The sequence below is a fragment of the Mustela putorius genome, unplaced genomic scaffold, assembly GCF_011764305.1.
Source record: "Mustela putorius furo isolate JIRA1106 unplaced genomic scaffold, ASM1176430v1.1 tig00000196_pilon_pilon_pilon, whole genome shotgun sequence".
NCBI lineage: Eukaryota > Metazoa > Chordata > Mammalia > Carnivora > Mustelidae > Mustela > Mustela putorius.
Window position 1 is genome coordinate 9280311 of NW_025421310.1, and position 14502 is coordinate 9294812.

Consider the following 14502-nt stretch of genomic DNA (forward strand, 5'->3'; position numbering starts at 1 on the left):
GAAATGGACACAGAGAGAAGGAAAGGGAGAGAGAGAGAAAGACAGAGACAGGGAGGCATGGAGAGAAACAGGAACACACCAGGAGAAGGAGACAGAACAAGACAGGTGGACAGAGAGGCAGAGCCAGAGTGACAAGGTGACAGAGATCTATAGAGAGTAGGAGGTGGGAATGTACAGCTACAGACGGAGAAACAGAGGCATCTATAGAGGGAGAGAGATGGGCATCACCAGTTCACCCAAAGAGGAACAGAGAGAAAGAAATACAGAGTTTTTGTTATTTGAAATCATGGAAAAGTATGGAAGCAATGACATTCATCACTGAGACTCCTGGTCCTGAGCGACTAGGGGCTTAGAGGTTCCAGGACCCCTCTAAGTGAGGCCACTGACACCTTCACTCTGACTCAGGTTCCCAGGGCTCCCTGGGGGCAGCTGACCCACAACTCTGTGGGTTCACCGTGGAGCCCCTGGGGGACAAATCCCAGTGCCCAGCCCCCTCCAGGGGCCCTGGCACACGCGCACACGCTCGCACGCGCACACATGCAGACCCACAAGCACTCACAGCTCCTTCCAGAGAGCGGGCCTCACAGCCAGTGCGCGCGGCCACACCCACAACCACGCACGTGTGCGCACTTTCTCGTCCCCGGGGCTTCGAGGGGACGGCTGGGATGCGGGAGGGAGGCCGAGAAATCGGGCAGACGGGAGGAAAGACGGGGGTGGGGGTGGGGTAGAAAGCGAGGGAGGGGAGCGCAGAAATGGAGAGAGACAAGAGGGGGGACGAGAGCAGAGAGCAGAGGAGGAGGCCTGGGAGGGCAGGGAAGGACGAGACGGAGGCCCTGGGAAGGGAGGCCGTGGAGCGTGGGGGTGCGGGCAGTGGCGGGAAGCGGGTGGAGCTGCCCGGCTCGTCCGTGACCTCAGAGCCCCTGGCCCAGCTCCTCCCTGACGTCAGCCCTCCTCCGCCCCCGCCCGCGTCGGTCTTCAAATGACCCGGGGGCTCCCCAGCTACAGCGAGACCCGGGAGCGAGCAGGAGAGAAGCGCCCGCGGGACCCACAGCGATGACACAGGTGCGTGCGGCCGTGCGGGGACTCTGGCATCTGTGTGACCCCGTGGGGGGTGGGGGAGGCGCTGCGCGCTCCTGTGCGTGACGGCGACCGTGGGACAGTGACCCCGTCGGAGCGTTCGGGTTCCATCCCCTTGTGAAGGTGGCTATCCCGTCTGTAGTGTGTGAGATGGGACAAGTGGTTGCGGAACCCGCTGTGTCTGCGTGCGTGGTGCGGGTGGGCGAGGCAGAGCTGTATTTGCTTGACACGTGGGCCGGATTTCTACTTTTTATGTGTTCAATGACTATTAAGTTGAACCAAATGAAATCACGGCTATCTGGTCACTTTTGCTCTTTCAAAATGGCCATGTCATAGGGCTCAACCTTAACTGTTACTAATTTTCTGAAGCTCTGTCCCTTTGCTCCCACCCAGACACACAGCGCCTGTGTGTTTGTTGCTCTGTGGGTATCCGTTCCTGGTTTAGCTCCTTCCTGCCCAAGGGCCTGTATTCTCAAGTTCACCTGTGTGGTTTTTGGTGCGGGTCTCAGGATGGCTAAATTCTAAGAGCAGGTGTCTGGGGTTAGTTCTAGAACATGAATGTCTTCCTATGTGGCCACATTCTGTGTGTCATGTCACGTGTGAATATATGTGAGGGGCTGTGTGTCCACAGCAGATACCGGTGTGTTTCTGAGTGTTGGCATTAGAGCCCTCCAGTGGACACAGCGATCCCCAGCACAAACTGGGCCACATGGAGAAAGTCAGACGGGACCAGGTTTGGAGCAAAAGGACAGAGAAGGAGAATTCCAGAAGTACTAATAATGTAATTACTAATACTGAATGATTACTAGGCTAAAAGCTCTACCTATAGAAGCTAAAAGCCATATCCTATAGAAACAGCATGTGAGTCACATACATGATTTGAAATTTTTTAGTAGCCGCATTTTTAAAAGTAAAAAGAAAAAGGTGAACTTAATTTCAATAATATATTTTATATAACCCGATGTATCAGGGGTCATCAGACATTTTCCGTATAAAGCTAGATGGTCAATATTTGAGGTTTTTACGTGTCATATGATCTCCACTGCAACTACTCAACTTTGGTGTAGGGTGAAATCAGCCATAGACAATATGTAAACAGAGGAGCGTGGCACATAGCCACGCTTGATTTAAAGATGCTGAAATTTGAATTTCATGTAATTTTCCCATGCCACAAAATACTATTCTTTTGACTTTTTTCACCCATTTAAAAGTGTAAACACTAGGGATGCCCAACTGGCTCAGTTGGTAGAGGATATGATTCTTTTTTTTTTTCTAAGATTTTTAAAAATTTATTTGACACAGAGAGAGAGTACAAGCAGGGGGAGCAGCAGGCAGAGGGAGAAGGAGAAGCAGACTCTCTGCTGAACAGGGAGCCCCATGTGAGGCTCGATTCCAGGACCCTGGAATTGAGACCTGAGCCAAAGGTGGATGCTTAACCAGCTGAACCATCCAAGTGCTCCTGAGCGTTCTTGATCTCAGGGTTGTAAGTTCAAGCCCTACACTGAGTGTAGAGGTTACTTTAAAAATAAAATCTTGGGACGCCTGGGTGGCTCAGTGGGTTAAACCTTTGCCTTTGGCTCAGGTGATGATCTCGGGGTCCTGGAATGGAGCCCTACATTGGGCTCTCTGCTCAGCAGGGAGCCTGCTTCCCCCTCTCCCTCTGCCTGCCTCTCTGCCTACTTGTGATCTCTCTCTCTGTGTCTGTCAAATAAATAAATAAAATCTTAAACAACAACAACAACAACAACAACACCTAAAAACTAGTCTTAGCTTGCAGGGTTGTAGTAAAGAGGGTAGCAAGCATTTGGCCTGAGGGCTGTAGAGTGCCAAACCCTGCTACCTCTCAGAAATAGGATTTCATGAATAGATGCATTAGACTGTACTTGCTATAACATAACATAAAACTTCATAGCAAGATTTAAAAAGCTATCATTTCATTATGTAACCAATGCAAAAATACTAGCGAGACATTTTCCTCTCTTTTTTTCCCAAATGAAGCCTTCAGAATCCAGATGTGTAGCACATTTTTGTGCTAATCTATAATTTTTAAAAGATTTTATTTATTTATTTGACAGAGAGAGAGAGAGATCACAAGTAGGCAGAGAGGCAGGCAGTGGGGTGGGGGGCAGGGGGGAAGCAGGCTCCCTGCTGAACAGAGAGCCCGATGCAGGGCTCGATCCCAGGACCCTGAGATCATGACCTGAGCTTGAAGGCAGAGGTTTTAACCCACTGAGCCACCCAGGCGCCCCAGATATTGTATTTTCATTGGAGACACTTGATTTGCATTTAGAGTTCATAAAATTTACTAATAAAAAAGAAGCTTGGGGCGCCTGGGTGGCTCAGTGGGTTAAAGCCTCTGCCTTCTGCTCAGGTCATGATCCCAGGGTCCTGAGATCGAGCCCCACATTGGGCTCTCTGCTCAGCAGGGAGCCTGCTTCTCCCTCTCTGCCTGCCTCTCTGCCTACTTGTAATCTGTGTCTGTCAAATAAATAAATAAAAATCTTTAAAAAAAAAAAAAAAAGAAGCTTCCTACACCCTACCTGTTTCAAACATACTTAAAAGCTTTCCAATAATTGAATCAATTAATTTAACTTAAATAAAATTAAAAATTCAGTTCCTTGGTCATACTGGCTGCTTTTCAAGGACTCAGTAGCCACATGTGGCTGGTGACGCCTGTATTGGACAGCACGAATCTGTACCCTCATGACTCATTTAACTCATAAAAAAGACCATGAGATGGGCGCTGGTGACACAGGAGTTTAGAAGATGATGGAGCCAAACTGTCTGAATGGCCTTGGGCAAGAGCATCACTGCCCTGTGCTTCAGTGTCCTTATATGTAATAGGAGCAAGTAACAGTAACGATCACACTTGGAGCAGTACTTGGCATGTAGAATGGGGCTAAGTCCCCATTTTACGAGACAAGAAAATGGAGGCAACCCCTCTCTCTGATTCTGAACTCTTCCCGAAACATGTACTAGGCACTTGGCCCTGTTGGAAACCTGAGCAGTGAAGGAGAATGTTGTCATGCATTTGGGAAGTCAGAGAAAATACTCCTCCACCTGTGAGCTTCAAGACCTTGAGCAAGCTACTTTTCCTGGCTAATCAGTCCCCAGTTTTGCTGTGTATATGGTGGCAGTAAACATTATCCGCTCTTTCTCTCCCCTCCCCCCCATCCCTGCCCAGCTCTCCTGAGGAATAAAGCCAGTATATAAGCTGGTGGTTCAATGATCAGATTCTTGGGTTCAAATCCTGGCTTCTCGGTGATCCAGGTGTGACCTTGGGTAGGCTGCTCCACGTCTCTCTGACTCAGTTGCCTCCTTTGCAAAATGGGGATGACAGTACTACCTCATAGGGCTGTTGTGAGGATTTAAATAACTTGGTTTTTATAAAAACTTACAGCAGCATCTGGTACCTACCATACTACATTATTTTTAAGACGATGATGATGATCTCAACCCTAAGGAACCTTTCATTGTGAGATGAGTGCTATTTTATGTGTCACTAAGAAGCGGGAGAGGAGGAGAGCCCCTGTTAATGAAACTGTGACATTTCGTTGAGTGTAATCCTCACGGATTTTTAACACGGAGCTGTTTAAAATGTGTGTGTGTGTGTGTGTGTGTGTGTGTGCGCGCGTGCGCCTGGGTGGCTCAGTGGGTTAAAGCCTCTGCCTCCGACTGGAGTCATGATCCCAGGGTCCTGGAATCGAGCCCCACATCAGGCTCTAGAGAGCCTGCTTCCTCCTCTCTTTCTCTGCCTGCCTCTCTGCCTACTTGGGATTTCTGTCAAATAAATAAATAAAATCTTAAAAAAAAAATGTGTTGGGGGGGGTGTTGTATTAGAATCAATATAATCAGGCATTGAGCTTTGCTCAGTGTTTGCCACAATTATTTTCATTAGTGAAAATAACTTTGCAGTACTCGGAGATCTTCTTTACAAAAAGGGGATGTTGTATTGGTTTTGGGGAAAAAACCATAGGTTTTTCCTTCCCTTTCCAAGAGGATTTCAGGACTCTTTCCCCTTGCTATCCCCTCTCTGCTCCCAGCAGGATGTGCCCAAGCCCACCCGGGCCGCCCGCCACTGCTCAGGCCTGGCCCGGCGGGTGCTGACTATCACCTTCGCGCTGCTCATCTTGGGCCTCATGACCTGGGCCTACGCCGCCGGGGTGCCGCTGGCCTCTGATCGCTACGGCCTCCTGGCCTTCGGTCTCTACGGGGCCTTCCTCTCCGCGCACCTGGTGGCGCAGAGCCTCTTCGCGTACCTGGAGCACCGGCGGGTGGCGTCGGCGGCGCGGCGGGCGGCGGCGCGGGGGCCCCTGGACGCAGCGGCGGCGCGCAGCGTGGCGCTGACCATCTCGGCCTACCAGGAGGACCCGGCGTACCTGCGCCAGTGCCTGGCGTCCGCGCGCGCCCTGCAGTACCCGCGCGCGCGGCTGCGCGTCCTCATGGTGGTGGACGGCAACCGCGCCGAGGACCTCTACATGGTGGACATGTTCCGCGAGGTCTTCGCCGACGAGGACCCCGCCACCTACGTATGGGACGGCAACTACCACCAGCCCTGGGAACCAGCAGCGGCGGGCGCTGCAGGTGCGGGCGCCTACCGGGAGGTAGAGGCCGAGGACCCGGGGCGGCTGGCGGTGGAGGCGCTGGTGAGGACGCACAGGTGCGTGTGCGTGGCGCAGCGCTGGGGCGGCAAGCGCGAGGTCATGTACACGGCCTTCAAGGCACTCGGCGACTCCGTGGACTACGTGCAGGTGAGTGACAGGTGCCTGCGCCCCACCGTGGCCCTGACGCTCGAAATCCGTCTTCTCTAGGAGTCTTCCTTCAGGGCAGAGATTGGCATGGAGCTGTTTCTAACTCCCTTTGTTTATCCAGCCGTTCAGTGTAGGGATCCTTTCGGTCACTGGTCGCACATTCCTTCGTAGATTCCTCTGTCCGTCCATCCAATAAGGAGACGTTTGCTTCATGCGTGTAGAGATTCACTAATTCCTCTCTTTCTTCATTCATTCATTCTCTTCCTTTTACTCCTACTCATACATTTTTTAAAAAAGTGTAGTTGTCATCACTCACAGTCATTCGTTTATTTTATTCACTCATTTACCTGTTGGATGCAGATTCTTTCCTTCCCTCGTTCACCCATGCATCTATCCAGTCATCCGATCGATCTAAAGATTTATTCATTTATCCATCCAAGGTAGAAATCATTCATTGTTTTATTTATTCACCCCTTCAGTGGGGAGATTTCTTCCTGTCTTCATCCAATGTAGAAATTCATTCAGTAATGCACTGCATTAATTTTCAATTGCTGCCTAACAGATGACCACAAATTTGGCAGCTTGAAACAAAACACTTATTATCTCCTAGTTTCCAGGAATCTGGAGTCTGGGCAAAGCTTAACTGGTTCCTCTGTTCGGGTACCATCAGGCTCTGATCATGATGTCAGCTGGAGCTGGGTCTTATGTCGGGCTCAGGGACCTCTTCCAAGCTCATTGTTTGTGGGCAGAATTCATTTTCTTACAGCCATAAAACAGCTTCTTCCAGACCAGCAAGAGAAAGTCTCTGACTTTTAGACGTTCTTTCAAAGGGCTCACCTGATTACGTCAGACCCACCCAGAAAAATCTCAGTAGATTAGGCAACTTAATTGCATTGCAAAACTCCTTTACTATTTGTATATAAGACAATATAATCATGGGGGTTATGTGCCATCACTTTTGCCATATCTATGGTTTAGAAGCAAGTTACAGGTTGCACTGACATGCCAGAGGAGGGTGTGATACAAGGCTATGGGTCTTAGGGAGGTCCTCTTGATTAGATATTGAAAATGACTATGAAATTTAAATTATGTTCGGATTGGGTGCAGATTGTCCCAGCAGTTCCCCACTCTTTGGTCCTCTCTCCTCAAGCACCAACCCTGGGCAGGGATTTGGCCTGATCCTGGCCCCTTCCACCCCCCAGGTCTGTGACTCGGATACAAGGCTGGACCCCATGGCACTGCTGGAGCTGGTGCGGGTGCTGGATGAAGACCCCCGGGTAGGGGCTGTTGGGGGGGACGTGCGGATCCTTAACCCCCTGGACTCCTGGGTCAGCTTCCTAAGCAGCCTCCGGTACTGGGTGGCTTTCAATGTGGAGCGGGCTTGTCAGAGCTACTTCCATTGTGTGTCCTGCATCAGCGGTCCCCTAGGTGAGCAGGGGTGGGGCTTGGGAGGATCATGGAGAGAGCGGATGGGACGAGAGGGAGCCAGAACAGCCTGAGGATGTGACTGAGATTGGGGACAAAGATGGGGCTGCAACAAGGCTTTGGGATAGGGATAAGACTGGCTTTGGGATAGGGATAAGACTGGACTGGAGGTGGGATGGTGTTCCGTGGGGTTGGAGAAGGGTGTGGATGGAGATAGGGAATGGGGAAAGGTTTGGGGGAGTGAATGGGATGGAATTAGAGTCAAGGACAGGGTTGGGGCCAAGTTTGGGGTTGGTGAAGGGTATTTGGATAGGGGTGAGTAGGGGATCAGGCTGAAGATGGATATGGGGTTGAGGATGGAGTTGGGGTGGTTTTGCTGTCAAAGTGGGTGTGGGTGTAGTTCAGGGACAGGATTGGGGCACATTTGGGGTGGGTATGGAATTGAAGAAGGATTGGTGTTGAGCAGAGAATTGGGGCTGGAGTTGTTGCTGGGGCCAGGGCTGAGGACAGGATTGAGATGGTTGAGGATGAGGTCAGAATTGGAGGTGAGTTGAGCAGGAGATAGGACTAGGGACAGTACTGGTTACAGTAGAGGCTGACGCTCCTGCACTCCCCGCCCCCACCTAGGCCTATACAGGAACAACCTCCTGCAGCAGTTCCTTGAGGCCTGGTACAACCAGAAGTTCCTGGGCACTCACTGCACCTTCGGGGACGACCGGCACCTCACCAACCGCATGCTCAGCATGGGTTATGCCACCAAGTAAGCCAGGGGCTCAGGTAGCAGGGGTGTGTGGAGGCCACTGACTGTGTGTGTGTGTTGGGAATTCTCCAAACCCAAAGTATCTTGTGGGACAGTGGGCTCTCCCAAATGAGACAGGAAGCGTTGGAAGATATTGGAAGGGGCAGGGGTGCCATTACATTGATTGCCTCCCAGCAAGGCAAGGAGGGTGTGGGGGAATTGCACCTAGAAGACAGGACTCAAGATGGGGCAGGATGGCTCTGCCCCAGCAGTGCCAATCAATCCAAGTGTGGTGGGAAGGGAAAGGGCGTGGGATCTAGCAAGAGTGTGAGCAAGAAGAATCAGGAAGAGCTGAAATTCAGTGAGACTTGGGGAGTATGGGTTCGACCACGAGTTTGGGGGAAGGAGATATCTATAAAGCTAGACCCCATGAAAGGGCCAGAGAGAACTTGGGGGTACACCAAGGGAACCCATGCATTCATTCACAAGGCAAGCATTCATTACAATGTGTTTTATTTAAGTAATCTCTACGTCCAATGTGGGGCTTGAACTTAGGACTCCAAGATCAAGAACAGCACGCTCTTCCCCAGCCAGGCGCCCCTTATGTTTTAAGCTCTGAGGAGGCAGCAGTTGACAAGAGACAGGAATTCATGCTTACGCCTACTGGGGAGACAGTGACTAAGCAGAACCTGTAGCAGGCTGGCTAATGGGGCTGGAAAACTGATGTGCCGGGAAAAGGGCTTAGAGAGTCTGGGAGCAGGGTATGTAATGTTAACCAGGATGCCCTAGGAAGAGAAGGAATGGAGGCTGGAAAGGGTGCAGCTGGAGCCCTAGCAAGGGGGAGAGCCTCAGGGGACGAGGACAGACTGGTAATGGGGTGTACTCAAGAGAGGCTTATGGGCCACCCAAGAACTCTGAACGAAGATGAGGGGGTCATGGGAGGGCTCTTGGCAGAAGGGTGACGTGTTGTTGTAACAGGATCCCTCTGGCAGCTGTCTTGAGTACAGACTGCAGGAGACAAGGACAGGGAAGCTACTGAGGATGCCAGACAGGACAGGGGAAGGAGATGCGACGGTTGTCAAGTAATACCCATGGGGACAGAGTAGTTTGACACCTTCCACCAAACTTGACGGTCTGTGGCCACCCGATGACGGTTCATAAACGGGATCCTAGCCTTGGGCGGGCTTAGCTGCCAATCGGGTGGGGCTTGACCAGGGTGTCCACTGTGGCCACGGGAAGGGCTTGATAGGTCCCTTGAGCCCCAACAGACGGCTGCCTCCGGGGAGGAACATCGCCTGCCAAGAAGAGTGAGCGCTGGAGTCTTCGTAATCAGTTAGTGATAGCATTAGTAATAGGTCAGTTAACTGTAATGACATTAGTAACGGCAGTCGTGGTATTAGTCATCAGGCAAACAGTAGTAGTTGCTAATACTTATTGAGCAAGTACCACGGACTTGCCCTTGGCGTGTAATACTGATCTGGGGCTCACCGCAGCCCTATTAAGTAGGAATCCTTGTCCATCCAATTTGACTTCTGAGAACAGGAGGCCCAGGGAGGTCAAGAAAGCTTGCAACCCTGGGGCAGTCGGACTGGCGCTGACCCCGGTGCTGGCCTCAGGGAGGGTGGCGCTGATGGCCTGCCCCGTCCCCTCTCACGCAGGTACACTTCCCGCTCCCGCTGCTACTCCGAGACTCCCTCGTCCTTCCTGCGCTGGCTGAGCCAGCAGACGCGCTGGTCCAAGTCCTACTTCCGAGAATGGCTCTACAACGCGCTCTGGTGGCACCGGCACCACGCGTGGATGACCTACGAGGCGGTGGTCTCGGGCCTCTTCCCCTTCTTTGTGGCGGCCACCGTGCTGCGGCTCTTCTACGCGGGCCGCCCGTGGGCGTTGCTGTGGGTGCTGCTGTGCGTGCAGGGCGTGGCGCTGGCCAAGGCGGCCTTCGCGGCCTGGCTGCGGGGCTGCCCGCGCATGGTGCTGCTCTCGCTCTACGCGCCGCTCTACATGGGCGGCCTCCTGCCCGCCAAGTTCCTGGCGCTGGCCACCATGAACCAGAGCGGCTGGGGCACTTCCGGCCGGCGCAAGCTGGCCGCCAACTACGTCCCCCTGCTGCCGCTGGCCCTCTGGGCCCTGCTGCTGCTCGGGGGCCTGGTCCGCAGCGTGGTACACGAGGCCCGGGCCGACTGGAGCGGCCCTTCCCGCGTGGCCGAGGCGTACCACCTGGCAGCAGGGGCCGGCGCCTATGTGGGGTACTGGGCGGTCATGCTGACGCTCTACTGGGTGGGCGTGCGGAGGCTGTGCCGGCGGCGGTCGGGGGGCTACCGGATCCAGGTGTGAGTCCAGGTGTGCGGGCTGCTCACCCGAGGGACTTCAAGGGAAGCGAGAGGACACCAGCAGGGGCCCCAGGGAGCCACGAACTTGCTGGGTGATTCTCTGGGCCTCGGTTTCCCTCCTCTGTGAAGTGAGGGGGTCAACCCGATTCTTCAGCCTGGACTGTTTTGGGGCTGGGACTTCAGGGTCTCTGGGGAGGGGTATTTATTGATCAGGGCGTGGATTTTTAGGAGTGGGAGGACAAGAGTCCCCACACGCTGTCCTGGGGCCTACTTCCTCCCGGTTGTTATTTAATATCCATTTGTACTGTGTGATTAGGATGTAATAAAGAATTTTATTTATTTTCTTCTGGGTCTCCACCCACTTTTTTTTTTTTTTTTTTTTTTTGAGAACTGAAGGGCTATAGTGTTGAAGGCTGGGGACTCATGGCTCTGTCTCGGGGGCAAGCTGTCTGAATGGAGACAGGCTCCTTCTTCAGGAAACAGGGCTAATAATTCCATGGGTCAGAGCTGTGAGGGCGAAATTTCTCATCTTTTCGTCACAGGTACTTATGGAGTGCCTGCTATGCGGGAACACAGGTGACACAGAGGACATTTTCCTGGTCTGTCCACTTGGCTACTCTCTAAGAAAGGTTAAATCATACATTGTCTCCTCAAACCCCTAGCACCTCACCCTTACCTTGCTTCCCATCTCACTGATCCTCCCAGTGATCTGCGTCTGTGTCCACACAAGCCACCTACTCCCACTCCTGAGGGCCAGCTGTCTGCTTCAATGCCAACCCCTTCTACCGGGGCACTGGACCTCATGCCCTGGGGTCCACGCAAAGATCTCACGACTTCCGTTCTTCCCATGTCATCAGTTCTTCCCTCCCCACAAGTCTTTCCCAGCAGCATTCAAATGTGCTGTCACTCTGATTTTTAAATACATTTAAAAAATGTGTTTATTTATTTGGTAGGGTGAGCGGTGAGGGAGCACAAGCATTGGGAGTGGCAGAGGGGGAAGCAGGCTCCCCCCTGAGCAGGGAGCCCATTGTGGGGCTCGATCCCAGGACCCCAAGATCATGACATGAGCTGAAGGCAGATGCTTTACCGACTGAGCCACCCAGGTGCCCTCCACTCTCTGATTTTTAAGATTCCCTGTCTTGACCTATTTCCTCCTAAGCTACAGTCTCATTTTATAAAGATAATCTCTACCCGCAATGGGGCTCAAACCCACAACCCTGAGATCAAGATCTTTTGCATACTCTACTGACTGAGCCAGTCGGTCGCCCCATACCATCTCATTTCTAACAGCAAAACTCCTTGAGAGCTGTTTACATTTGTCTCCAATTTCTCTCCCACAAAGTTCAGCCATGTCAAGTGTGTAATTCAGTGGTTTTTAGTAAGTTTATAGACTTGTGCAATCATTACTGTAATCTCATTTTAGAACATTTTCGTCACCCAAAAAAGAACCCCATACCCACAGGCAGTCCCTTGCATTCCTCGCCCTGAAACCACGATGCCCTAGACACCCATAATCTACTCTGTCTCTACAGATTTGCATGTATCATTGGCTCATTCCTTTTTATTGCCAAATAATATTCCACCACAGGGATGTGTCACATTTGGTTTACCCATTTATCAGTTGACTGACATTTGGGATGTTTCTGGTTTGGGGCCATTGTGAATAATGCTGTGAACATTCACATACAGATTTTTGTGTGAACACCGGTTAAGTTCTCCCCAGGGGGATTCTCAAGGAGTGGAGTTGCTGAGTCATGTGGTGAACCTGTTTAATTTATTGAAGTGCCAGATGGCTTCCACAGTGCCTGTACCATTTTATATTCTCACCAGCAAAGGAGGAGGGTTCCAATTTCCCTACCTCCACACCAACATTTGTTATCATTTTTAAATCTAAAAAAAGATTTATTAGAGAGAGCTGAATGGGGTGAGGGGTAGAGGGAGAGGGAGAAGCAAACCCTCCGCTAAGCAGGAAGCCTGATGTGGGGCTTGATCCAAGGACCCTGGGACGCTGACCTGAGGCTAAGACAGACAGAGCCACCCAGGCACTCCTCACCTGACTTTTTGATTATAGCCTCCCAGATGGTGTGAAATGGTATCCCACTGTGGTTTTGTTTTGCATTTCCCTGATGACAAGTGTGGCCTCCCACTGACTTTTAAACCCATGCCAATCAGATGACTCCCCTACCACTGCTCTATGGAAATGGTTCTGGTCAAGTTCATCAGTGATGTCCCTGTTGCTAAAACCAGTAGTCAATTCTCAGGCCTTGTCTTTCACCATGTGGCAGCATCTGACCCAGCTGATCCCTCTCCCCATGAAATGCTGTCTTCACTTGGCTTTGAGAATGCTGCAGCTAGCTGCCTGGCTTTCCCCCTGTTTTCCTTCTCAGTTCCTCTTTATAGTTTGGACTGCTTAACTTTGGAGAAACCTCCTCCTACACACTTCTCTTATCCATCTACACTCATTTCCTCTGTGTAACCAGTGGCATGGCTCTGGATACCTCACTCACGCTCCATGCCTGGGAAGGGGGCTCTGCCGCTTGTATCTTCAGATCAGACATCACCCCTAAATTTCAGACTCATCTACCCAACTGCCTCCAAGACACTTCCACTTGGGATACCTCCCTTACCTCCCTTACCAGACCCAATCCCTCATCTGTCCTCCTCATTCCACATGAAACCTGCTCTTCTGACAGCAGTAAACGGAATTCTGACACTCCAGCTGCTCAGGCCAAAAAAATGCTAGAACCACACTGTGCTCAACAGTGGCCCCTACCACACAGGATTGGTTTGGTTTTTTTTTCATTCACTCATTCTTTGATGATATCAATTAGTCCCCAAATCATTGACCAAGTATGTACTGAATTCCATGTTTTGCCAGGTTTGCAAATATAGAAATGAATAAGAGGCAGTCCCTGCCTTCCAGCAGCCTAGTCAAGTAAACAAAGAGGGTTCCAGAGTTATAACCAGGATGCCCAGACACTTATGACTTTTATTTTCATAGATGAAGGAAAATTTAAATTATTAAAGCTATAAAAGATTATAAATTTAGCTCCTCAGGGGTGCCTGGGGGGGCTCAGTCAGTTAGCATCTGCCTTTGGCTCAGGTCATGATCCTGGACTCCTGGGATGGAGTCCCAGATCCGGCTCCCTGCTCAGTGGGGAGCCTGTTTCTCCCTCTGCCTCTGCTCCTCTCCTTCTAAAATAAATAAAATCGTCAAAAAAAAAAAAATTTAGCTCCTCAGTGTCACTGGCCACATTTGACTTGCCTCATGGCCATGGGTGGCTGGAGGCCACCACAATGGACAGTGCAGATCTAGAATATTCCTGTCCTGGCAGAGGGTTCTACAGACATTGGCACTGCCGTGCCTGTTGACACATGCCCCTTCTCCTTTCTTCCCCTCATACCCAATACTCTGATTCATCAGCAAACCCCACTGGTTCTACCTTCAGGACAGATCTAGAATCACTGCTCCTTACTGTCACCACTTTGTCCCCGAGCTGCATCTCCTTCCTGGATTAAAGCTGTCTGGATTACCACAGCACCTAACACTGGTTCCCGCTTCCACCCCTGCCGCTAGAGTTTATCCATGCATTAGCCATGCAAATCAAATCAAATCATGACCTTCCTCACCTCAAAAACTGTCCATAACTCTCATCTCAGAGGAAAAGCCAAACCTCACACTGGCCAAGGTCCTGCGTGATCTGGTCCTCTCACATTCTCTCTGCACACTCATTTCCTAAAGTCTTCCTCCAGATGCCTCCCCACGGCCATGTCCCCAACACTAGGCACATTCAGGGGCTTCTGCCCCTGCTAGTTTCTGACTTGATCCATGTCTTACTGTGCTTAATTTTCTTGTTTATTATCTGACCATCCATTACAATCTAAACTCCATGGGGCGCCGGGTGGCTCAGTCAGCTAATCATCTGATTCTTGATTTCAGATCAGGTCATGATCTCAGGGTTGTGAGATCGAGCCCCATGTTGAGTCCCACGTCAAGTTCAATAAGGACTCCATTTCTGCAAGTTGAAATGTCAAAGAGACTGCCAGAAATCTGGGGAGGGGTCTGGGCTTGTATCTGAAGTCCTCAACACAGGACCTTGTACTGACAACTCTACATATTACTGTCATTAGAGGAATAGTCACCTGGGCATAAATGAGGTATGCTGGCCTCCTCCTACCT

The 14502-nt window shown here is 51.2% G+C and overlaps 1 protein-coding gene across 2 annotated transcripts; it reads left to right on the forward strand.

Moving 5' to 3' along the window:
• The first annotated feature begins 408 nt into the window (after window positions 1-408).
• Window positions 409-10666, forward strand: HAS1 (hyaluronan synthase 1). 2 transcript variants are annotated; one of them, XM_004781896.3, is made up of 5 exons: window positions 409-1062; window positions 5121-5828; window positions 7031-7256; window positions 7881-8013; window positions 9651-10666. In XM_004781896.3, exons 1-5 carry the CDS (start codon window positions 1054-1056, stop codon window positions 10324-10326), a joined length of 1752 nt encoding a protein of 583 aa, XP_004781953.1. In that variant the 5' UTR covers window positions 409-1053; the 3' UTR covers window positions 10327-10666. The 2 variants fall into 2 exon arrangements, with proteins under 2 accessions (XP_004781953.1, XP_012906153.1); XM_013050699.2 differs by having other exon boundaries at window positions 411-1062; window positions 5124-5828.
• The last annotated feature ends 3836 nt before the right edge of the window (window positions 10667-14502 follow it).